General features: G+C 35.2%; 1 protein-coding gene and 1 long non-coding RNA gene across 11 annotated transcripts in view; one reads left to right on the top strand and one right to left on the bottom strand.

Moving 5' to 3' along the window:
- Window positions 1-25,651, top strand: part of LOC137251908 (uncharacterized) — a 65,320-nt gene that overhangs the window by 36,467 nt on the left and 3,202 nt on the right. The gene's annotated exons all lie outside the window — the stretch shown is intronic.
- Window positions 1-25,651, bottom strand: part of Spn (Spinophilin) — a 420,033-nt gene that overhangs the window by 11,189 nt on the left and 383,193 nt on the right. For 5 of the 9 annotated variants that reach the window (XM_067786891.1, XM_067786889.1, XM_067786890.1 and 2 more), the window contains 9 exons: window positions 21,360-22,615; window positions 19,121-19,473; window positions 18,756-18,955; window positions 18,517-18,694; window positions 14,469-14,522; window positions 13,688-14,288; window positions 9,058-10,003; window positions 3,706-3,842; window positions 2,698-2,948 (listed from right to left, as the gene is read on the bottom strand). In XM_067786891.1, the coding sequence (XP_067642992.1) occupies window positions 2,698-2,948; window positions 3,706-3,842; window positions 9,058-10,003; window positions 13,688-14,288; window positions 14,469-14,522; window positions 18,517-18,694; window positions 18,756-18,955; window positions 19,121-19,473; window positions 21,360-22,615 (3,976 nt within the window). The remainder of the gene's footprint in view (window positions 1-2,697; window positions 2,949-3,705; window positions 3,843-9,057; window positions 10,004-13,687; window positions 14,289-14,468; window positions 14,523-18,516; window positions 18,695-18,755; window positions 18,956-19,120; window positions 19,474-21,359; window positions 22,616-25,651) is intronic. The other 4 variants (XM_067786894.1, XM_067786893.1, XM_067786892.1 and 1 more) reach the window with 4 other exon arrangements.

Consider the following 25,651-nt stretch of genomic DNA (forward strand, 5'->3'; position numbering starts at 1 on the left):
TTACCTTCACTAGGACGGAGAAAAAAAGGGTTTGCAATTAAACTTTGAAATATAATCTACCTTTCTATTTAAAAAAAATTTGTTGATTAACTTCTAATATAATAAAAATTTTATTTATATTTCGGAAAAGTTTAAACAACGTTAAATCAGGACGGACAAGGCGACAGCTATTAAGATTATACGTTGTACATTTCTTCCAAGCTTTTTCTCTCGGGAGTGGGACTTGAACCCGCACTCCTGCGATGAGCAGTCTGAGAAAATTCCACCACATCAGATGTTGAATTAGATCAAACGGTGAAAAATGCCAGCTATCGAAAGCACTATAAAAAATCTTATTTAGGATACGACTGCGTACATTATTTATTTATAATTTATCCAATAAGTGCGATCACTCACAAATTATGATCAAAGTCGTGACAGAGTGACACGCGTCTCCCTGGCAGGTATTATTTCCTCTACTGAGAGTTTCGGGTATTGGACTTCGGGAATAAGGTTCGTCGGCCATTTGTCGCTAGTGGATGAGCCTGACGGCCTCCTTTTGCTCTTTTAGTTAAAACAATGGCGGAATTATTGTGTGTCGGCTCTTACGGTTCGTCTCCGTTTCCTGGTAGCCGGGGTCGCGTTAATCAGTTGTCTGTAAGCATGTCCAGGTTTCTGAGTATTTAACAGATACGTCCCTCCTTTACGAGTATTTTCGTATCATTGTGTATACGAAATTTTGTTAATGGTATGAGGGAATCCTGAATTTCAGCGTAAGGTGTACCGTATTGCGGGAACAAGGCACGTGTTAGAGTTATGGGCGAAATCACACATCAACTCAAGACAAACACGCCACCTACATATAAATTAAAGTCTCTGATTAATACACCATTTTGATGCATGCAAGTGCACGAAGAGATGTATACACTGCTGTTTGTTGGAAATAAAGAACCAGAGCAAATGCGTTATTTTTATTACTGATACACAAAGTGTTTACAAAAACGAAGCAGGTAAGTGAAGCTCAAGAAGCTCAAGAAAATATGAACACTACATAAGGTATTCAGGTTTAAGTTGAAATTTGTTTGTATTTAGGGTTTTGTTGTATATTATTTGGTTCGATTTATATGAAATAATAAAGAGCACACAAAGAAAAAATAAAATAATTACAATAAAATTAAATTAAATCATAAAATATAAAAAAATCTAATAAAATGAAATAAAATAAGATTAAATAATTAAATACATTAAAATTTAATTAAATAAAATTTAACTAATTAAAATAAAATAAAATAAAAGAAATAAAATAAAATTTTACTAAATAAAATAATATATAAAAATAATGTTGTCTTTTTTCTGTAATTAAAACTCATTTCATTTTAATTAACTACATAAAATAATTTTTTTATTTTATTTAATTTAATTTTCGTTTTTATTTTATTTCGGTTTATTTTCTTTCATTTCATTTTATTTTATGTTATTAATCGACGAGTTATCCATTTGTTATCAAAAAGTTCTGGATTCATAAATGAAAAATTATCTATATATAAACAATATGTTATTATAAAAAGTTACCAAAAGGATATCAACTATCGATTTCTTAGGAATTTTTATCGGCTTGTTAACGACGACGCATTGATTTTCAATGAAATAGAAACCTACAAAACTTAAATATAAAATCGATGACACATATGTAACCCTTCGATAAGAAACCAATAAGAAGACTGATGACAAGTTGATGACAAATCGAAAACTCGACGATAACAATTCGCCATCATAATAAACCAATTATAAAACAATAACTTGTCGGTATCGTTTGTTACCGCAGAGAAGCCGACGAAGCTCTTCTCAAAAATACTTCACGTAAATTTACTTCCTTTGTCAACCACCGGGGGAGCTCTAGTTAATTTAAAATATATTAGTTTCCAAGGCACACACTTGTATATTTACACATAAACTCCACGAGTTATTGGTACTTACGCCTTTTTTTTACTAGGGGCTAGTCTGCTTTTTTGAAATCTTATAGGTTTATACATATAACACATATGAACGGATATCGTGTCATCTGAAGCGAATTTATACAAAGTGTCACTTTATAATGCTGTGAGCCTGCCACCACTCTTTCAAACTATTTACACCCAATAACCACACGAGCCTACCCCGGAAAATTCATGTCAACTTTGGAAGCACATAAAGAAGAAACGAACTCTTCCCCTCTAATTCCATTCCGAATTTTCTTTTCTTTTCATCTATTTCTGTCCACTAACCATTTTTCTTTCTTTTTCCTACTACCACTCAATACCTATAGCGGTGTCCATTTCTCAACCCCTTTTTTTCAATGGGTCTCTCCTTCCAAATTGAATTCCCGACTTACTCCCATCACACTCCCTCTCCTTCTCAATCTTCTTCTCGCACAGCCGAGCCGTTATCCTCTGGCTCTCACTCTCCCCTCTTCTTTTTTATCTCTCTTGCACTCACTCACTCTCAATCTTTCTCCGATTCTATCTGTTTATATTTGTGTATAATCTGACATTTCAAAGTCGCTTAACTCTTTTCCTGAGAAACTTTTAAACATTTTGTTTCGAATAAACAAGGCGAGGTCGAAAGCAAAAGATAAAATTTCATGCGAACCAGTGTAGTCTTTCAGCCATTTTAACCGTACACAAATATAGCACTTCATTTTCTATAATTAACTTCAATATAAATAACATCAATACTCACTTGCTCTTTGGTCCACTCGTGTACTGGTCCACCTTTGTAATTGTAGCAAGCAGCTGCTTTGCGATCCGAAAAACTGCTACTCGAACCGGACAAATCAATGGCACGACTTGGCGAATAGCCCGGTGAGGAACAACCAGATGACATGCTGGTCGGTGAGGGTGGTCCAGTGGCTAGTTGTTGTTGCTGTTGCTGCTGCTGTTGCCATGGTACTGTACCAGGCGGAGAGAGGGATTGAGGTATAACTTGTTTAACTATTTTGTTACCAAATTTAAAAAAAACAACACCAAAAGGCGCAGATATTATCATATATAATTACGTAAATATATATTAGTAGATATATGTAAAATATAGGGTAGCAAGGATATGTATTTTGATTAATTTTTATTTTACCACAACAAGGTTGATATGCAGCGTCATAGCATTTATTAATAATATTATTTTTCAATAAAGAAAAAAGTCGAGAAATTCAAGAGCAAACGTGAAGAAAAAGAAAATACAAAAAATTTACTTGGGTTAGTACAATAGGCGTGAGGGCAAATGGTTATTGGTACAGTTAAAAACAGTTGCATAAAACAATTGATAGAGGGTTGAGAGGATATATACATAAATAATACTTAATGCAGCGAATAGTATAGCGTAACAAAGCGGTTAGTAGATATATATTTGTATGCAATGAAAATGCAAAACAAAAAAAAATTATAACAAACGACAGCTAATTAACATTTATTTTTATAAAATTGTTATGTAGTATATTTTTTTCTCTTCAAAAACAGCAATCAATCTTTGATGAATAAATAATTAGCTTTGTAAATGCATTGATAATAATATGTTTGTATGTAGGTATTGACTTAGTAAGTGGGGGGAAAGGTGGGTAATAGTAGCGATAGATAGCATTGTTATTGATTGAAGGTGAAAGGTTGGTTTTTGTTTTTGAAATTAGTTCTTATTGTGCAGCTTGATAGTCAATAGTTAATTAGTTTATATTGCATTTGTTTGTTAGCCAATTACCTTTCGGCTGTGCCTCATTAACAGCTTGACGTATTTCATTGATTAATGTCTTACAATTGATGGCAGCTGTGCTTTGGCTTTTATTAATTTCTGTATAATCATCGCTGGAGTTACGTGAAGAGCCATCACCGAGACGCCTTTAAAAAATAAAATGAAGAATTCATAGTTAATAATGATTAAAAAGATTTAAAACAAAAATTGTATACCCAAGGATACTAGCCGTATTTTTTTTACATGTATATTAGACTGGGTCGATTTATTAACCGATATTACGCCATCGATTTTTCGATAACATTGGGGCTTAGGAAAAAAGTTCCACTACGCATACTCAAAAAAATAATTTTGGAGCCTGCGAAATTTCATTTTTTTTTTACTTTTTTCGACTTTGATTTTTAAGGTTTTATTCATGACCTATTAATAAAATTTTCATCTGATTGTAAAATTTTCATGTATACCCTGTCCGACCCAAAAATATCCGCTAAAAACGTTGTCGATAACAGTTTTTTGAAAAAAAAAAATATGAAAATTTGTTTAGTAGGTCATGAAAAAAACCTTAAAAATCAATCGAAAACAAGTAAGGAAGGTTAAGTTCGGGTGTAACCGAACATTACATACTCAGTTGAGAGCTGTGGGGACAAAGTAAGGGAAAATCACCATGTTGTAAAAAGAACCTAGGGTATCCCTGGAATGTGTTTGTATGACATGTGTATCAAATGGAAGGTATTAAAGAGTATTTTAAGAGAAAGTGGGCCATAGTTCTCTAGATGGACGCCATTTAGGGATATCGCCATAAAGGTGGACCAGGCCTGACTCTAGAATTTGTTTGTACGATATGGGTATCAAATGAAATGTGTTTATGATAATTTTAAAAGGGAGTGGGCCTAAGTTCTATAGGTGGACGCCTTTTCGAGATATCGCCATAAAGGTGGACCAGGGGTGACTCTAGAAATTGTTTGTACGATATGGGTATCAAATTAAAGGTGTTAATAAGTGTTTTAAAAGGGAGTGGGTTTTAGTTGTATGGGTGGACGCCTTTTCGGGATATCGCCATAAAGGTGGACCAGGGGTGACTCTAGAATTTGTTTGTACGATATGGGTATCAAATGAAAGGTGTTAATGAGTATTTTAAAAGGGCGTGGGGCTTAGTTCTATAGGTGGACGCCTTTTCGAGATATCGCCATAAAGGTGGACCAAGGGTGACTCTAGAATTTGTTTGTACGATATGGGTATCAAATGAAAGGTGTTAATAAGTGTTTTAAAAGGGAGTGGGCTTTAGTTGTAGGGGTGGACGCCTTTTTGGGATATCGCCATAAACGTGGACCAGGGGTGATTCTAGAATGCGTTTGTACAATTTGGGTATCAAATGAAAGGTGTTAATGAGTATTTTAAAATGGCGTGGGCCTTAGTTCTATTGGTGGACGCCTTTTCGAGATATGGCCATAAATGTGGACCAGGGGTGACTCTAGAATTTGTTTGTACGATATGGGTATCAAATGAAAGGTGTTAATGAGTATTTTAAAAGGGCGTGGGGCTTAGTTCTATAGGTGGACGCCTTTTCGAGATATCGCCATAAAGGTGAACCAGGGGTGACTCTAGAATTTGTTTGTACGATATGGGTATCAAATGAAAGGTGTTAGTATTTTAAAAGGGCGTGGGGCTTAGTTCTATAGGTGGACGCCTTTTCGAGATATCGCCATAAAGGTGGACCAGGGGTGACTCTAGAATTTGTTTGTACGATATGGGTATCAAATGAAAGGTGTTAATGAGTATTTTAAAAGGGCGTGGGCCTTAGTTCTATAGGTGGACGCCTTTTCTAGATATCGTCATAAAGGTGGACCAGGGCTGACTCTAGAATGTGTTTGTATGATATTGGTATCAAATTAAAGGTTGTATATGTGAAGGCGTTTTCGAGATATCGACCAAAATGTGGACCAAGGTGATCCAAAACATCATCTGTCGGGTACCGCTAATTTATTTATATATGTAATACCACGAACAGTATTCCTTCCAAGATTCCAAGGGCTTTTGATTTCGCCCTGCAAAACTTTTTCATTTTCTTATACTTAATATGGTAGGTGGCACACTCATTTTACCAAGTTTTTTTCTAAAGTTATATTTTGCGTAAATAGGCCAATACAATTACCATGTTTCATCCCTTTTTTCGTAATTTTCGATATCGAAAAAGTGGGCGTGGTCATAGTCGGATTTCGGCCATTTTTTACACCAATACAAAGTGAGTTCAGATAAGTACGTGAACTGAGTTTAGTAAAGATATATCGATTTTTGCTCAAGTTATCGTGTTAAGGGCCGAGCGGAAGGACAGACGGTCGACTGTGTATAAAAACTGGGCGTGGCTTCAACCGATTTCGCCCTTTTTCACAGAAAACAGTTATAGTCCTAGAATCTAAGCCTCTACCAAATTTCACAAGGATAGGTAAATTTTTGTTCGACTTATGGCATTAAAAGTATCCTAGACAAATTAAATGAAAAAGGGCGGAGCCACGCCCATTTTGAAATTTTCTTTTATTTTTGTAGTTTGTTGCAACATATCATTACTGGAGTTGAATGTTGACATAATTTACTTATATACTGTAAAGGTATTAACTTTTCTTTTAAAATTTGAATTAAAAAAAAATTTTTTTTAAACAGTGGGCATGGTCGTTCTCCGATTTTGCTAATTTTTATTAAGCGGATATATAGTAATAAGAGTAACATTCCTGCCAAATTTCATCATGATATCTTCAACGAATGCCAAATTACAGCTTGCAAAACTTCTAAATTACCTTCTTTTAAAAGTGGGCGGTGCCACGCCCGTTCTCCAAAATTTCACTAGTTTTCCATTCTGCGTCATAAGTTCAACTCACCCACCAAGTTTCATCGCTTAATCCGTATTTGGTAATGAATTATCGCACTTTTTCGATTTTTCGAAATTTTCGATATCGAAAAAGTGGGCGTGCTTATTGCCCGATATCGTTCATTTTAAATAGCGATCTGAGATGAGTGCCCAGGAACCTACATACCAAATTTCATCAAGATACCTCAAAAGTCTCAGTCTTACTCAAGTTATCGTGTTAACGGACAGACGGCCGGACGGACGGACGGACATGGCTCAATCGAATTTTTTTTCGATACTGATCATTTTGATATATGGAAGTCTATATCTATCTCGATTCCTTTATACATGTACAACCAACCGTTATCCAATCAAAGTTAATATACTCTGTGAGCTCTGCTCAACTGAGTATAAAAAGTAAAAAAAATTAAACTTCGTAGGCTCGAAAAAATTTTTTTTCGTATGCGTAGTGGAACTTTTTCTCCTGAGCCCAAATCCTATCGAAAAAATGATGGCGCGATATCGGTTAACTTTCGTCCATACAAATCGAACTAATGTTAACAGACCCATCTAGCGGTAATTACTGAAAATTTCGAAGATATTTTAAACCGAGTTTCTCTTCCAATTTGAGTCGTCCTCCTTTTTATTTTTCCTACAAATTGGCGGAACGGGACCTATAGGTTTTCTTCCGACTCCGAACGGTATCTGCAAGGCAGATTAATTTTCACCGAGAAGCTTTTCAGGGCAGAAATATGCTCGCAGTGCTTGCCAAATTACTGTGGAGGGGCGACCCTGCTTAGGAAACCTTTTTTCTAAATGAAAAAACTAGTTTCTTAAATATTGATGTTGTTTTGCCCGGGGAGTGAACCCATGACTTCGGTGTGGTAGGTGGAGCACGCTATCATCATACCATTGTTTAAAAAGCCACACTGTTGGAAAAAAAATATTTTTCTCCGGGCGCAAGGAAACCTCACTACGCCTCTGTAGTGTGCGTTCATCTTATGCGAGTTCTGGATATTTTTCTTTAAGAATTGGATTCGCCTGGCAATTCCTGGCATAGAGTTCTGACGCGTATTTGTGGATATCACTGAGGGCCTGCTTGTGCTTTTTTACTTCATACGGCTGTGTTCTCAGGTGCCGTATTTCCTCATAATGCTTACGGAGATGACCTCTTAAGCCTCTGGGGGTGTGGCCTCATCAATCAGATGTCTGTTGGGATGCCCAGGTTTCTGAAACAGAAACTGTTTGTTCAGAATTTAATTTCTCTCCTTAATGGGAAGTACTCTCGCCTCATTGTGTAGATGGTTTTCTGGGGGCAGTGTTTTAGCAGACCTGTATTTTCTCCCAGTGAGTAATCTTTAGGACATTGAGGACATTGATGACAATTAATGAGTGGTTGCACCTATTGGATGGGGAGAAGCACTGCTACAACAACAAAAACTTTTTTTTTATCGCTTTTGCAATGTTCTTAAAGAAAATATCACTTAGACTACATATCATCCGTTGAAGGGGTTTTGTGTTCCCTTCTATTTTAAATCTACTTTATTCACGGAAGAAGTAAGTCATTTCTGGGTGTCAAATAATTTAGGCATTAATTTCCTAATATGTTTACACCAAATAACTTATATCTGATTAGCGAAGGCAAAATGGAAAGGACATACCGTCATTTGTGTAGTCTAAGTTTCGACTAATTTGTACTGTGGGAAACAATTCTAGAGATAAGCTTGGCAAAGATGATTCATTATTATAGATTATATTTTGGAAGTGTTTTTCCCAAATCCAACAAGCTGATTGGACTTGAGCTCAGCGGCTCCAGAGCTGGCAATTCTGACGATGGAGATTTCTATAGTGCCCTCTGGGAGACAACTGTGAAAGGGGAACCTACGCGCAAAACCTTTTGGTCGCTTTTATACCAGCTTTGCGAAACGGAAAGCACCTTTTAGATGGAGAAATAATATACCACTCATAACCATGGACGACGACAGCATCACAAAGGGTGACCTTTAGAACATTCAAAATAAATGTTCGTGAGCCGATTTTTGGACCATTTTGTATTGCCGACGGCAAATATCTAAGACGATCTAATGTACGAACGGTATGCAGAGATCGCACTGATTCAGTACATTAAGCCCAGCGGCTGAATTTGATAGGCCATATTATTGCATATAATTAAGACTATCCTATTTTTGTAGTATTAAAGACTTATCAGATCGCCGAAGACTTTAAGGAGTCTTTCCGGTATGGCGTATATGCCTTCAACCCAACGACGCCGAAAAAACTTTATCTGAAGCACTGCTATGGTATCTGTCAGCGAACTTGATCCTGCCACCTTTAGTATGGTTGCCATGTACACTATTCACTTCACCATGAAGGCGGGTGAGCTATGTATTCTTGTACTAAATATCTTGTTTAAAAAAAAAAGTAACATATTCCACTTCTGAATTGAACGTTTCCATATAAAGCCTTCATTCATGTTTTTAATAAATTTTATACGTACATACACTAATTATCAAACTCACCTCTCACGTTCTGACAACGCCTGATTAAGTTGTTCTGTAAACGATGATGGTGGCATTTTGCCACTTATAATCGCACCAGTAGGTCCGACACGTCGACGGCTCGGATACATCCAATTCTCCGATGATTGTTCATTCTCAGAGAGTTTATCATTTGAGCCTAAAATGGAATCGTATGAACTATTGAGATCACGATTGCTAGTACCGAATGTAGTCATATTTGTGCGATGAAAATCGCCACTACCGCCACCGACACCCACACCACCACCCACTTCAGGCGGCGAACTAATTGTAGTCTTAAATATATTTGGTATAGTCGAATGACCAATACCAGCAGCTGCTGCTGCTGCCGCTGCAGCGCTTTTGTTGTGATCCTTATGCACTTGAGCATATAATTGATTAATTTGTTGTTCACGTGCAGCCGAAACGCCACTACCAGCTATAGCAGTCGAATTTAGTAATATAGCCGTCGTTGTACCGGCAGTGACGGTGTGATGATGACCATTTGTAACATGTGTATGCTGTTGTTGTTGCTGCTGCGGCGGCTGTTGCTGTTGGAGCAAGTAATTACGATGAATAACGCTACCACCATTGCCACCATTCGAAAGGCCATTACTATCAGATGCGGCGCTTGCGTGTACATATGCTACTGTGGTAGCTATGCCATCATCTTCGCTATCATCTAATGCACAATCGGAGCTGCTATTGCTGAGAGTACGTTTGCCAAAGTTCAAGCTTTTCAAACCATTATTATTGCTACTGCTACTGCTACTGCTATGGCTGTGGTTAGTGTTGTTGATAGCGACAGTTGGAGCAGCATTTGATGATATTTGGCTATTATTGCTGACGACAGCATTAGCGTTGGTTGTTGTTGGTGCTGCTGCAGTATTGTTGTTGCCGTTGTTTGCTGTTGAAGGCAGCTGGCGATTAGCTAAACCACCACGAGATGCTTTTTTTTTTTGGATTTTGATTTAATTTTGGGTTTTTAGAGAATGCAAAAAGTGATGTTGGCGGAAAAAAGCATTTTGTTTTAATTTCATGGAGCGGCAGTTAAGCAGCAGCAAAATGAAGGCGGCAGTAGTAGTTGTGTAACATTTTTTTGTTTGTTGTTTTTTTTTTTTTTTTTTTAGTTATATTCGGACAAAATCACATCAACAACACAAACAATAATAATATGCAAATGGCAGCAAACAGGACACAGGCACAAAAAAGATAGAAAGAAATATACAAAACAATAAATAGAATTAGAACAAAAACCTAAGAATTGCAAATGACATGATTTTTTATATATGTATGATAACACTATGCGACAAAATCAACTTTTATTCTGGGCATTGGACCAATCCAACTTTTTTGAGGAGATTGAGGCTTGAGTATAAAAAGTATTACCTCCGTTTTCCTAAGTTATCGTCCAAAAAATTATACATTTCGAAATTTTCTTTTTTTTCTTTTTTTGTTAACGCGTTCACCAAATTAAAAAAGTAAAAATGTGGTCGTGGTCCGTTTTTCCCCCTTATTTGAAGGGCTGAATTCTTTTCTTGAGAAATTTAGTATAACAGCTGTTATACGAGGTGAAAAGTCAGAACTTCATATTTTTTTCATATTTTCGAAGTTGTGACTTTTCACTTCGTATAACAACTGTTATACAAAATTTTTCAAAAAAAGAATTCAGCCATTCAAATAAAAGAAAAAGGCGGCCACGACCACATTTTTACTTTTTTAATTTGCTGAACGCGTTAACAAAAAAAAAATAAAATTTGGAAATGTAGAATTTCGAACTTCGAACGCCGATATCTAATTTTTGGAGGCTAACTTCGAAAAACGGAGATAGTACTTTGTCTACTTAAGCCTCAGTCTCTACAAAAAAGGGGGTTTGGTCCAATAACCAGCCGGCTGTTGCACAGTGTAATGATTATGTGGATACTTAGTGTATGAGAATGTGATTTAAACGTATTAATATAAAGAGAGTTGATGTAAAGAGAGTTAAAGTGGCTAACAATTGTATATGAGTAAGATATGAGATGAGGGAGGGTTATTGTGTTATGACAATAGACTAGAGGGAAGCTTTAGCTTGAAGGAGAAAAAGTATGAGTAAGAAGAAGCGAATCAATATATGTATATAAGTGCACATCATGTAGGCTTAAAAGTGCTTAGTAAAGTTTGAAAAAAATATTGTATGGCAATAAAAATCTACATTATAAACAGATTCTCTCCCTTTCCATCTATCTTTCGACTCATATAAGGGACTCGCATAATAGCTTACGCGTTTTAAATGGCAAGGCATATCTGTCGATATCAATGGGGTCCTTGGTATGAAAACTTTGTTGTTTTCCAAATTTTCTGATACAATCATTGCTTCAATGACGTTCGGAAAAGTTTTGTGATGATAAGCCTTGTCCCATTACATAAGAGGCGGAGGATCCAATTTATCACAGGCCAGCTTTTCCGCATGCTAAACTTCCACTTCGAGTTTATTAGTTTTGTTTGAATTTGATTTATATAGCTAGACAATGTAGATAGATAGTAGATAGCAAATATTTTTTACGGCGGCAGATTACTAATATCATAGGGGTCATACACTTTTAAATTTGGTCTAGTCATTATAACTTTTAGCGTATTGATTTTGAAAAACTATGTTAAGCCTATGGCAGCATTCGCGATAATTTCATTTCGGGGCTATCGGGATTATTTCGGCGCATTTCAGGATATTGTTCGAGAACATTTAGGAACATCTAGAACCTTTCCGGGCTGATTCGCGCCTGATATTTTGGAATAATTTCGGCTTTAATTCCGCGATCACTTCAGCACAACTTCTTATTCTTTTCCACACCATTTCGCGACTATTTTAGGATTATTAGGGACCATTTCACGAATGTATTTCAGATCATTTCGGGACTATTTCAGAACCACTTTGATATAATGTTCCGAGAATTTCGGTTTTATTTTTTCATTTTCAAACAGTTTCTGGATTGTTTTATTTTGGGACTTTTTTGCAATTATTTCTAGATTTTTGATGACCCTGGAAATACCTTTTTAACGTTACAAATTCAGAATCTATTAAACCTATACAAATATTATTTGTTGATTGAAGCACTACATACTTCGTGGTTAAAGCAAGTGTAGTTTTTACTTCAAGGATGTATGTTCTAGATCTACTAGTAGGTTAATTTTTCCGGGCTACAGTTTGTCCCCAGAACTTCAACAGCATTGTTCATGGCTATGCCTGAACCACCCAGAAGACAATACAGTGCTTTGCAACTTATAAGACAGGAGAACTAGCCGTTTTATGACTTGGAAAGCGTCGATGTACACCTAGGGGCACCATATGGAAAGTATCGATACAGTACTCATATCAAGTATCAGGTACCCGATAGCATCAAATCGGTAAGACTCGATACTCAAAGCATCGATACAAAATATTTCGAAACAAATGCGCGCATCAATAATAAACACTGGAATGAGATCTCAATATCTCTTTGACTGCATAAAATACTTGTTGCAATAAGGTCGGAGTTCAAAAGAGTGCTCTGCCAAGAGCCCCATATTTGCCAGAAGAGCTCTCGACTTTTCGCTTCGTTTTGCTTTCCCGCATTAAGCAAAGCGTTCTTTGAAAATCCGGCACAGGAATGATCAATAGCACCTTTGATTGTGTAGTTGTCTGCTTTTTCCGAATTGGGAAACAAATTAGAAAGTGAAAAAATAACTGAAAATTCATCAGAGCAAAGTTTTTACAGATTCGTAAAACAAAGTAGAAAGAGACAAACGTACATATCTGTCTATTTGGTCAATTGGCTCTTACTTTGCACGGATTCCGCCATCTTTTACCCAAAATTCTATGCGATACTGCGGTCGAAAAACTTGATGTCTAAAAGTATCGCCGAAAAAGTCTCGATACTATAAAGTATCGGCATTGAATGTCAAAAGTATCGATATGGTGAAATCAAAATTCAGATGCCTATGTACAGAGAGGATCAGCCTTGCAGTTGTGGCGCTATGTTCTTGGTATCTAGGTTTCCTGATGGGATTTGCGAAATGGCATACATTATCAGTGGCGCAGTAGGTAACTAACAGAATACGAAATAAGTCTGCGGACATAATTAACATTTGTGTGATAGAGCTGGGAAAGTGTTTCTTTGAATCTTTTCCGGGAAATAACGCGTAGAAATCTATTTTCCAGGAAGTGGTCAGAACTCATCTTTTCGAAAATTGATTGGATATAAATTTGGAGAGGGAAAGAGAAGAGATGAAGAGGGAATGGGAGTGCAAAAAAGAATGTTCGATGAAAAGTTAAGAGTTAGAGCAAACAATCCTTTAAAGCTTCTTAAAATTGTGCAGCTAAACTAAAGCTTGTGCCGGTTTGTAAAGCTTGTGTTCTGCCAGGTATGGTAATAATATATAATTTTGTTTATATTTGTTAACTACATTTAACTTATTTAATACAAGGAATTGGCATGAGTAATATTGAACAAGTAACTGCCACCAAAAATGTATTTTAACTACAAGTAATTTATGAAAAAGTAACGAGAGCGAAAGCATATCCAACTCAGCCAATATCTTTACAGACAATTATTTATATAAGAAAAAGAGTAACAATTAAAACAAAAACTCCTATATTCACACACTCACAACTTACCTAAATCTATTTTGGTCTTTGTTACAGAATTATCCAAAAGTTCATGCTGCGGCACTGCAGCATCCAATTCATCTTTAATTGGTACTTTACGTTCCACTGTCGCCGTCTTCACACCCTCACCATCTGGTGAGAGATCAGAAATCTCCGTATCAGATAGTTCAGTTTCCAATTTCTGGAACAAAGGTTTTGGTGGTGCTTTACGCATCATTTGTGGTGTGAGTTTGAGTGTAGCGCTATCGTAGGGTAAACCAACTGGAAAGCCTGCTTTGCGTTGTGTCTCTTGTAGTTCGTGTTCTAAATTGATGACACGATCCTTTAATTTCTTAACTAAAGCATTATATTCGGTATCCTTCTCTTGCAGCAATTGCTGATAGAATTCTTCACGATGGCACATATCCACTTCACGTTGCTGATATTCGCGTACCAAACGTTTAGCTTTATTGTATTTTTTATCCAATGCCATGTACTGTGCTTGAGATTGTTGCAACATATTTTGTAGATTTGAAGCCTCTTTTTTAATATTGGTCAATTCACGTTCACTTTGACGTAAACGTTCGCTGAGTAATTCATTTTCATTACCAGTTGTTTCCAATTTGACGAGCTGTGGGAATAGTGGAGAAAATAAAAAAAATGTTATGAGAACTTGAAATGAGGTATAGAAGAAACACAAAAATTAGTAGGCATTAAATAATAAAAATTAAATTTTAGTTAGTTTGTTAAATAATGTAAACGAAAAAGACTTAAAACACATAATTAAAATAAAATAAAAGGCGACACCCACCTTACACTTCAACGTGTCAATAATGTCGTCTTTCAACAGGCAACTCAATTCGCTCTAAAATAAACAATTAAACAAAACAAAAAGAAAAATAACAAGCATTTTACGGAATTTTTTATGCATATATATGTATAACTTAAAAACATAAAAATGAATTCAGTATAAGTTGGAGGCATCCCATTAGCTCAGTAAAAATAGTAAAAAATAATAAGAAATAACGCACAACAGTTTTTGATTCGACATTCTGTTGTACGGCAAATTGGGCCCAAATTCGCTTTGCTATGACCATAAAAAAATAGAATCGATTGTACCAAGATAAATTAGTATTCAACATTTCTAGGCGATAAATCTAACATAAAAAAGGAACCTTAAAACATTTCATATTTGCTAACGAAACATAACAAAGAAACTTTGAAAAAAATATACAAAAAATTTTTTATAAGTTTTCAAATCATTAAAACGTTTTCAAACCTTAAACAAACATATTCAAGACATTCCAATATTAAAATATCGAAAACTGAAGATTACAAAAAATTACAGCACAAATTTAAATTATTATGAAAGTAAAAAAACTTAAAAACTAAGTTTTGTAAAAAAGGAGAAATATAATAAAAATTTTAAATATACATATATACAAAAAAATGGAATGTATATAAAATTAAAAAAAATATACTAAACCAAATTTTCAAAAATTGAAAAAAAAAGATAAAACGGTGAAGTTTTATAAACTAAAATGTTGGTATATTATAACAATTTAAGAAAAAACAATAATTAAAAGTATTTGAAAAGGAAGCAAGAATGTATAACAAAAAATCATGAAAATTAAAAAAATATACAAAAAAAAAATTCAAAAATAAAAAAAAGATATAAAATATTAATATGTAACAATGCACACATAAAAACTGAAAATCTAGCTTTAAATTTTTTTAATTTCAAAAAACTTTAAAAGTAATTATGAACACACAAACTTGTTAAACTGGAAATTAAAACGAAAGTAGATGAATAACTTTAAAAAGCTATAAAAAAAATTTAACAAAAATTAAGCCAGAGAAGTTTTTAAAAACTAAAAATATTGGTATATGCAATATATACAACAATTTAAGAAAATTTTATAAATAAATAATTTTTGATAAAAAATAAAAAGGAAACAAGAATAATAAACAAAATTCACTTTGCTTTCCTTTTCTTCATTCCTCTACTTTCCTTTTCCCTTTATTTTACTTTATTATATTTTTATACTCAGCGTGCTTTACACACAGAGTATATTAACTTTGATTGGATAACGGCTGGTCGTACAGGCATTAAGGAATCGAGATAGATATAGACTTCCATATATCAAAATCATCAGTATCGAAAAAAAAATTTGATTGAGCTATGTCCGTCCGTCCGTATGTCCGTTAACACGATAACTTCAGTAAATATTGAGATATCTTCACTAAATTTGGTATACGAGCTTATATGGACCCAGAATAGATTGGTATTGAAAATGAGCGAAATCGGATGATAACCACGCCCACTTTTTATATATATAACATTTTGGAAAACACAAAAAACCTGATTATTTAGTACATAATACACCTAGAATGTTGAAATTTGACATGTGGACTGATATTGAGACTCTTGATAAAAATTTGAAAAAAAAAAACATTTTTTAATAGGTGTGGCACCGCCCACTTGTGATAAAACCAATTTTACAAATATTATTAATCATAAATCAAAAATCGTTAGACCTATCGTAACAAAATTCGGCAGAGATATTGCCATTACTATAAGGAATGCTTTGAAGAAAAATTAACGAAATCGGTTAAGGACCACGCCCACTTTTATATAAAAGATTTTTAAAAGGGTCGTGGAAGAATAAAATAAGCTATATCTTTGCAACAAAGAGCTTTATATCAATGGTATTTCATTTCCCAAGTGGATTTATAACAATAAATAGGAAAAACTTCAAATTTAAAAAAATGGGCGTGGCACCGCCCTTTTTATGACTAAGCAATTTTCTATGTTTCGGGAGCCATAACTCGAAGAAAAATTAAAGGATCTTAATAAAATTGGGTGCACATATTTTCTTATAGCAGAAAATATTTCTAGTAAAAATGGACGGGATCGGTTAAAGACCTAAATTGCTAAATGGATCTTAATAAAATTGGGTGCACATATTTTCTTATAGCAGAAAAATGTCTAGTAAAAATGAACGGGATCGGTTAGAGACCTAAATTGATAAATGGCTGTGAACTATATGCCGGTTGTGATAGCATGGGTAGGAGGAAACTTAATATCCTATACAGATGCTTAACATTGTTACATAAAGTCATAGTTACACATGAGCCAGATTATTTGAAAGAGCGTTTTAGTTTCATGAGATCCTCTCGATCACTCGCTATCTGTAGCATGAAATATACTTGCTCGGTTACTGAGCGACAGTTTTTTGTTGTCACAGTTCGCCTTTGGAATAATCTACCAATAGCGATTAGAGGTTTGAAAAACACAACCCGGTTTAAACACGAAGTTATGCAACACTTTGCCAAATGATTTGTATACCTCTCTCTCTATCTCTTCATTGTATATGGGGTATTCCATCAAAACAGTTATGAATTTTTAAAAAAACACCGTTTTTGTTTTCAAAGTGCTATAACTTTTTCAAAAATTGACCGTTTGGAATCTGTTTTTTTTTTTAATTTGTTTTTAAATGTACTTTTCGGAAAAAACTTCAAAACAATTTTAAAATTTTTTTTTGTGTAATTTTTCAGTTTTTCGAGATTTTTCGAATTTTGCCCTTTTTTCTCATAAAAAACTTCAATCAATTCTGCAATCATCCCCACTAATCCCGGAGTGGGCCGAGAATTTTATTTTTTTTTTATTTAATTGAAAAAAAAAACTTTAAAATTTTTTTGTATTATTTCCGAAAAGTACATTTAAAAACATATTTAAAAAAAAAATTATCAAAACCGTAAATTTTTGAAAAAGTTATAGCATTTTGAAAAAAACACCGTTTTTTTTTTTTCAAAATATTTAAAACTTATTTTGAGTTGGAAAACGGTGTTTTTTGCAAAATGCTATAACTTTTTCAAAAATTGACCGTTTGGGATCATTTTTTTTTTTTAATATGTTTTTAAATGTACTTTTCGGAAAAAATACAAAAAAAATTTTAGTTTTTTTTCAATTAACTAAAAAAAAAAAAAAAAAATCTCGGCCCACTCCAGGATTAGTGGGGATGATTGCAGAATTGATTGAAGTTTTTTATGAGAAAAAAAGGGCGAAATTCGAAAAATCTCAAAAAACTGAAAAATTACAAAAAAAAACTTTAAACATTTTTTTGAATTTTTTCCGAAAAGTACATTTAAAAACAAATTAAAAAAAAAAGATCCCAAACGGTCAATTTTTGAAAAATTTATAGCATTTTGAAAACAAAAACGGTCTTTCGTAAGCTAGAAAAAAGAAGAAAAACTTTCAGCCAATTCTAAATGGGTCGGGTTCAAAATTGGTCGAAATGGGATGAAATACCCCATATATATATAATGTGCATAAAATGTCAAAGAATAAAAAAATCTGTCTAAAAAACAGCTTCAAAAAGTAATAAAACTTAACAAAAAAATTCTAACTGTTTTGAATATACATATATGTATATATAAACAGTTTAAAGAACAAGATTTAAAAAAATTTTTCAGTATTAACAAAAATTTAAGATGTTAATGTTATTATCTCACTAGTTCATCCCTTCGAAGTATGATTTAACTAAAAACAAAATAAAGTAATTCGAACACAAAAAACCAAAAAAACAAAGCCAGGCACATGAATACGCTAAGATTTATTAAAACCAATTACCGCTTTATGCTGCATTATCGCAATGTTGGTGCAATTTTTCAATTGTTTGGTTATTGGTTTTGGGGATATTTTATTTATTTATTTTTATATTATTTCAAGAATCCGCATCAATGAAAAACACAATGAAACAGACGAGAAAAGGTTTAAACAGATTAAAAACATTTTTCCAAACATCTTTGATCATTATTCAAAAGCAACAATTGAGAGGGGCGCAAATTTTACATACCTCCTGTAGCAGTCTCTTCAGAGACTCTACCTCCTGTGAGTGTGTAGCCTCGACCTCCATTGGATGTTCGACTTGTACGGGACTCGATGGACCCTCGCAAACACTAGAATTAGCAGAAACGGGTTGAGTGGAATCCTCTGAGTAATCGAGAGTACGTCGCAAGTACTCCTCTTGTTGTCTACATTAACAAAAAGAAGTTATATAAGATATTTTATTATTAAAAAAAATAGTATTTTTACCTTTTCAAACGCTCCTCTTTCTCACGATCTGCTTGCAAACTTAAACGTATAAGCTGTGCTACTTCCGAATTTTCTGGATCACGTTCACGTCCAATTTGAAATTTAACAAGTCCCGATGTATTGCGTAAAACCGATGCTGCATATGCTTGTGTTACACCAACTAAACTTTTACCATCCACTTCGATGATTTGATCGTTAACCTGAGCAAATTTAAAAGTTTTAACTGAAGCAAGTACCAATGCGCTCCCTAAACAGCCATCGAAGTTGTCGAAATGGTTTTTCATTTTTCAACTTCGATAGATGTAGGGAGCTTTATGCATTAGGTACACAGCCTACAATGTCAAAACTTGAAAATTTCAACTCACCTGTATACGTCCGTCGCGTGCTGCTGCACCATTATCTGTTATGGTTTTTACAAATATACCCAATTTTTCAAGTCCAGCGTCGGCACCAACACCCATGCCAATAATACTCAAACCTAAACCTTCTGGACCTTTCATTAATTCCACCGGAAAGACATGCATCTTCTCGACACGCTTCTCCAGCTCATATTCAGCCGAAGCGGCGACAGGATCAACATCTTCATTGCGGCGATCATAGTCCGTTACGGAAAAGGTTGAAAATACTTGAATGGGCCCTGAGCTGAAACGTACTTTGGTATTCTTTTTTACTGGTATTGGTGGATAGGAGTGTTCATCGTCATCGAAGTCAAGAAGACCTGTAAAATTGAAGAGAAACGTTAAAATTAATGAGACTGTCTTTTATAGTAAAACAATATGGGAGTTATCTTGGAAACAGAGTTAAATATCTCATTGAACTTCTTATAGAATAACACTAAGTATTAGGTGCTTTGCTCTTGGTCTTCAATAACAGTAGCAAGCGACCACCCCCGGGTTAGGAGGTCAGAATATACCCGCGGTAGGTATGCCTGTCGTAAGAGGCGACTAAAATACCATATTCAAGGGGCTGGGTAGCGCAACCCTTCAGGTTGCCAGCGCAATATATAGCTTCTCCAAACCCAATTATCAACCTCACCTATCCGCGGCGAATCATGTTTCACTAACAGACGAGGGTCTGGCGACCCCAAACTCCTCATGGAACTTGGGGGTGGGGAGGGAGGGATGGCCTGAAGGTTTAATGTGGCCATATAAATCGTTCCCGAGATGGTCGGGCTAGCACCTTAATGGTGCTGCGTTACCGAAGCGTACCGGATCTGCATCCGGCAAAGGACCATCACATCGTTAACACTCCCCAAGGCCTTCGGGGAGTAACCTTATCGCTACAACAACAACAATAACAACCAATATTTCTCTTTCACTCAGAATTTCAATCTCAAGTATTAAGAGACATTTCAAAATCTTTTCTATGGGCTCCGTTGATAAGCTTCGGGGGATTAAAAATGCTGGTCAAAGCTCATTATGCTACGGTCACAAAGACATTCCAGGACTAGCCTTTACCCCACAGCTGGTTAGGGGCTTAGAATATACCCGAGGGAGGTATGCCTGTCGTAAGAGGCGCCTAAAATACCAATTTGATTCATGGGGATATGTAGCGCAAGCCTTTCAAGGGGTTGTCAGCGCAATATATATGTAGCTTCTCCAAGCCAATTGTCAACCTCACCTACCCGTGGCGAATCCTGTTTCTTTAACAGCCGAGGCTCTGGCGACACCACTTTCCTCATGGATCTAGGGGGTGGGAGGGTGGTATGGCCTTGTTTCATGTGGTCAAACCAAATCGTTCCCGAGATGGTTGGGCTAGTACCTTGATGGTGCTAGTTACCGGAACGTACTGGATGTGCATCCGGTAAAGTACCATCAACATCGATAACACTACCCAAGGCCTTCGTCCCGAGTTGAAAAAGTGTCTAAGAAATTTGTCCGGTGTTGAAAATGTCTTGTGTTGAAAAAGTGTTCGCTGATGTACCCGGTGTTGAAAAAGCGTGTTAGAAACGTTCGGTGCTAAATATGTTGTTGAAGCATTTGTTGGGTTAAATATCTTAGCCTGTGGTGCGGTCGCGGGGAATCTGGGAATACCTGACCTAGCTTGCGACAGTCTGGAATTATGTCAAAATTAGGATCATCTGAGTTCCAGATTATAGTCGTATCCTACACGGGAATGGGTACAACTGAACTGGACTTAGCGGGCTGTAGGAGAGTCCTCTCCTACCGGGGTAGTTACCACTCAACTTTACTTCACCTAAGAGAGTGCGTCTTTTGACAGTAAAATATAAGGACCACGAAAGCTTGGAGTTACTATGTCCCGGAATTTCTTATATGAAATTACGATGCCTCTGACTTTCGCCTTTGTCACTGGCATTCCCTTGAGATTCAGGAAAGTTAAAAATGTCATGATCTGACGAATTTTTTTTCTTATATGTGGACTTTATGTTGGGATCTATAGAAGAGTTTTAGAAAGTTCCAAAAAGAGTAAGCGGAAGTTTGCGAGGATTCTTTCCGGCCTATTGATAGCAAGATAATGCTAGAGCACATCGTTTGGAAACTAGAACATAAAGTAACTCCCAGCTCCGTTCAAAGACTTGTTTTATATTTATATTTATATTTTCAAGATCAATTCAAGATTTCTGTATATTAACACTACACTTACCAGGCACTTCCATCCAAAAGTTTCCATCTTCAAAGTAATGCACACCCGATTCCACATAAACTTCCTTACTCTTCACTGGCGGATATTCTGGTATATAATATTGTGAATCGTCGAGTTCACCCACACCAAGACTAGTTGTTGTAGTATTTGTATTAATTGAATGTAGCTCACCTTCAGCTAACGAATAAGTGGAATTATGTCTACTTGAGATTATCGAATCATCGATGGTTGTAGTTTGATTAAGAGTAGCATCAGATTGTGTTGACTCAACCGAAACAATCGATTCTTGCAAAGATTCACCCGTAGGTTGTTGTTGCTGCTGGTGTCCAAGTAATGTTGGACTAAAACTTTCATCGTCTTGTTGTATAAATTTTCGATTCAAAAGTGATTGTTGGTCTTGAGACTCATCATGAGCATTACTAGGCGATATTGATTGCTCTTGTTGTTGTTGTATGAAAAGTGTAGAGTCATTGTCTGCATCATAGCTTGTTTCAACTTTTGATGCTGTCACCAACTCGGAATGTTTATTTTCGCGTAAATTTTCACCACTATTTTGACTATCATCCGATTGTGATTGTCGCCTGCCGGCAGAACAGCGGGAAATTAACAAATTCTCAAGACTACGATTAGGCGCTTCAAGCACATCACGCAACCATTCGGGCTCATCGTCGTCATGTGAATTGTTATTGCCGTTGTTGTTGTTGTTGCTGTAGCTGCTGCTGTTATGATTGTTATTGGCCTTGTTTGTTGCAACACTTTGTGATTGTACTTGTGTTGTTCTATCCGCTTTGGTGAAGGTCGCATTCAAAATGTGTGCAGGTGCAGCACCAATACCAACAATATCAACATCCTCATCCTCATCGTCGTCGTCATCATCATCATCATTCACACGCTGCCGCTCTTCGACGTTATAAATAACACGTTCTACGTTGTTATCGTTATATTCGTCGGCTTTTGCTACTATGACAGTTATTGCATTAATTCCGCCTCCACACGAAATCACACGTTCGCCATCAGCTTTGATGGCAGCTACGTTTGTTGTTGTTGTTATTGTATCCTTATTCCCTTTTTTAGCTTCCTGCTGTGATGTTGGAGTAGATTCTTCCGCGTGTTGCGTTTCTTCGATTAGATTTTTAATGCTAGTTGGTGAAGTTGCTGTAGCAACAACAGCTGCAACGGCCACGCCCACAGTGGGCGCAGCTGAGAGTATTTGTTCGACTTCTTTGGCTTGCTCGTCCGATAGCAACGATTGTTGTCTGTAGGTGGTTTGGGTTGATTGGATGGTCGAAGTAAAGCAATCAAATCGGAATTGCGCCGATTAGCGGTAGCATTATAGCAAAATTGAAGAAGAGGAAGAAAATAGGAAAAATAAAAACATTATTAAATTGGTAATTCACTGCAGGGAAGTGTAAAAAGGGTATATGCATGTCGAAGCGAAAGTAGGTAGTTATAACGGTATTAGTTTGATGTGGTGATGAGATTACGGCAAAGTTTTTACTATTCAAGCAGAAAGTCACATACATGCATACGTACATAATACCTAATTTACTTAATTGTTAGTAACTCTTAGATCAGTTTGACTTAACTATGCCTAAAAATTGTACGGGAACATGATATGCAGTTGTACAAATTGTATACCTTTGAACAAGCAATTTTTGGATATTTTTATATTTAAGGTACATGGCAACCCTTTTGTTTTTATTTATTATTTTTTTTAAATCGAAATACTGGCAGTATGTATTTAATTTAAAAAATAATTAAAAAGGTGGCAAATTAATAATTTGAGGGAGTTTAGAATGTAGCGTGCTCCCTATATATAAAATTTCATCCAGATGGCAACTCTGCTTACATATTTATATTGAAATGTACCATGTTAATAAAAAACACTTTATTTAATTTATATTGAAATACAGTGTAAAATATCTTTTCTCTGCTATTAATCGATATCAGTTATCCTCACTTAATTAAAAAATGTGAAATGAAGTTCGATGTGATAACCCCTAAGTATACAGCCTATGAAAGTAATGCACTATCTAAATATTGTAACGTATTCTGGGGATTTCTTATAATTATTCACCTTCTGCTAACGTTCTAAACGCTGAACTGTCGAATAAGTAACTCCAATATTCAGTATTGCAAAATGGTTTATTTAGACTACTTTGGGAGTAGTACAATTATACTTCACAAAAGCGTGTTTAAATCAAACTGATTACTGATTCCTTTGCTTGCGCTGCTTTTATACTCCCGGTTACCTCGTTCGCTCATTTCTCCTAAGGTCTAGTCGTTTCACGAACATATGTTCTAGAACAGTTGTATCTCATGATTGGTTATTTAGCTATATACATGTATATCTGTAGGGTATGCTTTTCTTCTACCCATATGCATGTGTATGTGTGAGCAACAACTTCTGCTCTTAGCTGATGACTACATACATATGTGTATGTGAGATAATATCTTTGCTTTAAGCTACTGGTTATGTGTGTGAAATATTCTTCGTCGCCTTCTATGTATGTGTGTAAATGGCTTACTTTGATGTGTTCATGCACACAAGTGCGGCTGCTTGTTTTATTGTTGTTGTGCATTTATTTAGTAGCATATAACTATGTATGTATAATATATATGTATATAATTTCAACGATTTTTCGATTTTTAATGCATTTTTTCATTTTCAAGCCTCCAAATCATTTTTTATGTATTTTTTTTCTGTGTCAATTGGCAAATGCAAAATTGGTAAATGCAGTTTTTTGAAAAAAAAAAGTTTCTTTTATGGAGATTTAGAAGAATTTTGGTCGAAAAACCGATTTTTTTTTGCAGGCTCAAAATTATTTTTTTTGGGTATGCGTAGTGGAACTTTTTTTCCTGAGCCTAAATCCTATCGAAAAATCGATGGCGCGATATAGGTTAACTTTCGTCCATACAAATCGACCCAGGTAAATATATAGAGCTGCCAATATTCGCCACAATATGTACCAAGGAATATTTTAATAGAAATATGACGAATAATATATTTCATTTGATATCCATATTGGCATATGTCATTTACTGTGAAAAATTTCAAACAGGAAACCTTGAAAAGACATCCTCAGTGGCAATACCAAGGTAAAGGCCTAAGGAGCCTATATACCAAATTACTGTAACTACCGCGAATATTTGGATGAAGTAAAAGGACGATTTGTAAAAAAAATGTCCAATAATTTGTGTATTGTGTTTTTTTTTTTTTTTTGTTGACATTTAAGGAGATAAGTAGTGGTACGGGCCGAGAAAAACCTGGCTCCTTAAACTATCAGTGATGACGGATTTTAACACAATTATTAGTTATTAATATTATTAAGTATTTAAGCACACAGCGAAACACGATTTCAAGGCATAGGAAAAAATGGTCTAAGTGAATCCAGGCTCGAACAACTAAAAAGTGGGCAATAAAAAATTAATCATATAAAAGGTATATACCTAAAGCGGTTTCAAAATACTGGAGAAATTGGCGTAAGGATGTCGAGACTATTTTAAATACCAGAAGCTGAAATGGGTTTCAAGAGATAGAAAAACTGGTATTGATGCTTCACAGCCTTAATTCGAATCACTGACAAGTGGTCTATAAAAAAACTAAAGGAACCAAGGCTTACTTAAAAATTTGTAGACAAACTCTTCTATGCAATTAGAAACCGGTTTCTAGAGGCCCGAAGATGTGTCCAAAGCAAAAGAAAATAATTCCAAAAGAAATAAAAATGGTTAGAGTCAGCTTATAACTACGCCAACTTTTATAAAGACGATTCACATGTAGGTATCAATGTGGTTTGTATATCTCCACCTGATTCGACTGGGATAGATTATGTTGGGGGGACTTAATGTAATTTGGTGTCTTAATGTAACGTAGAATTTCTTTGCTCTATCCATATATCTATATTTACCTTTATCTATCTTTGCCTTTATCTTCCTATATCTTTATCTTTATTTTTATCCATCCTTTATCTTTGTCTTTGCCCTACTTATCTGATAATTGTTTAACAATTATTATACATTCAGCCGACAAGAGTCCAAACACGAGGAATAATTTTGTAGAATATTTTAACCCGCTACCTTTATTACGAAATACTTTTTTCTGGTCTTAATGGATCGCATATGGTAACACTTAAGAGGTAACTTAGAGAGTTAAATGTTCTAGAAAAGGGAGCATTGAGAGAAAATATTTGTACCGTCGAAGGCCATAGACAAAAACTAGTTTATGGTTTCCCTTGAAGTATACGACCACTTTTTTATACAAAAGGTCAATACGTGAATCATTAAAAAAAAGT

This window comes from Eurosta solidaginis, chromosome 5 (genome assembly GCF_040869045.1).
Source record: "Eurosta solidaginis isolate ZX-2024a chromosome 5, ASM4086904v1, whole genome shotgun sequence".
Lineage (NCBI taxonomy): Eukaryota > Metazoa > Arthropoda > Insecta > Diptera > Tephritidae > Eurosta > Eurosta solidaginis.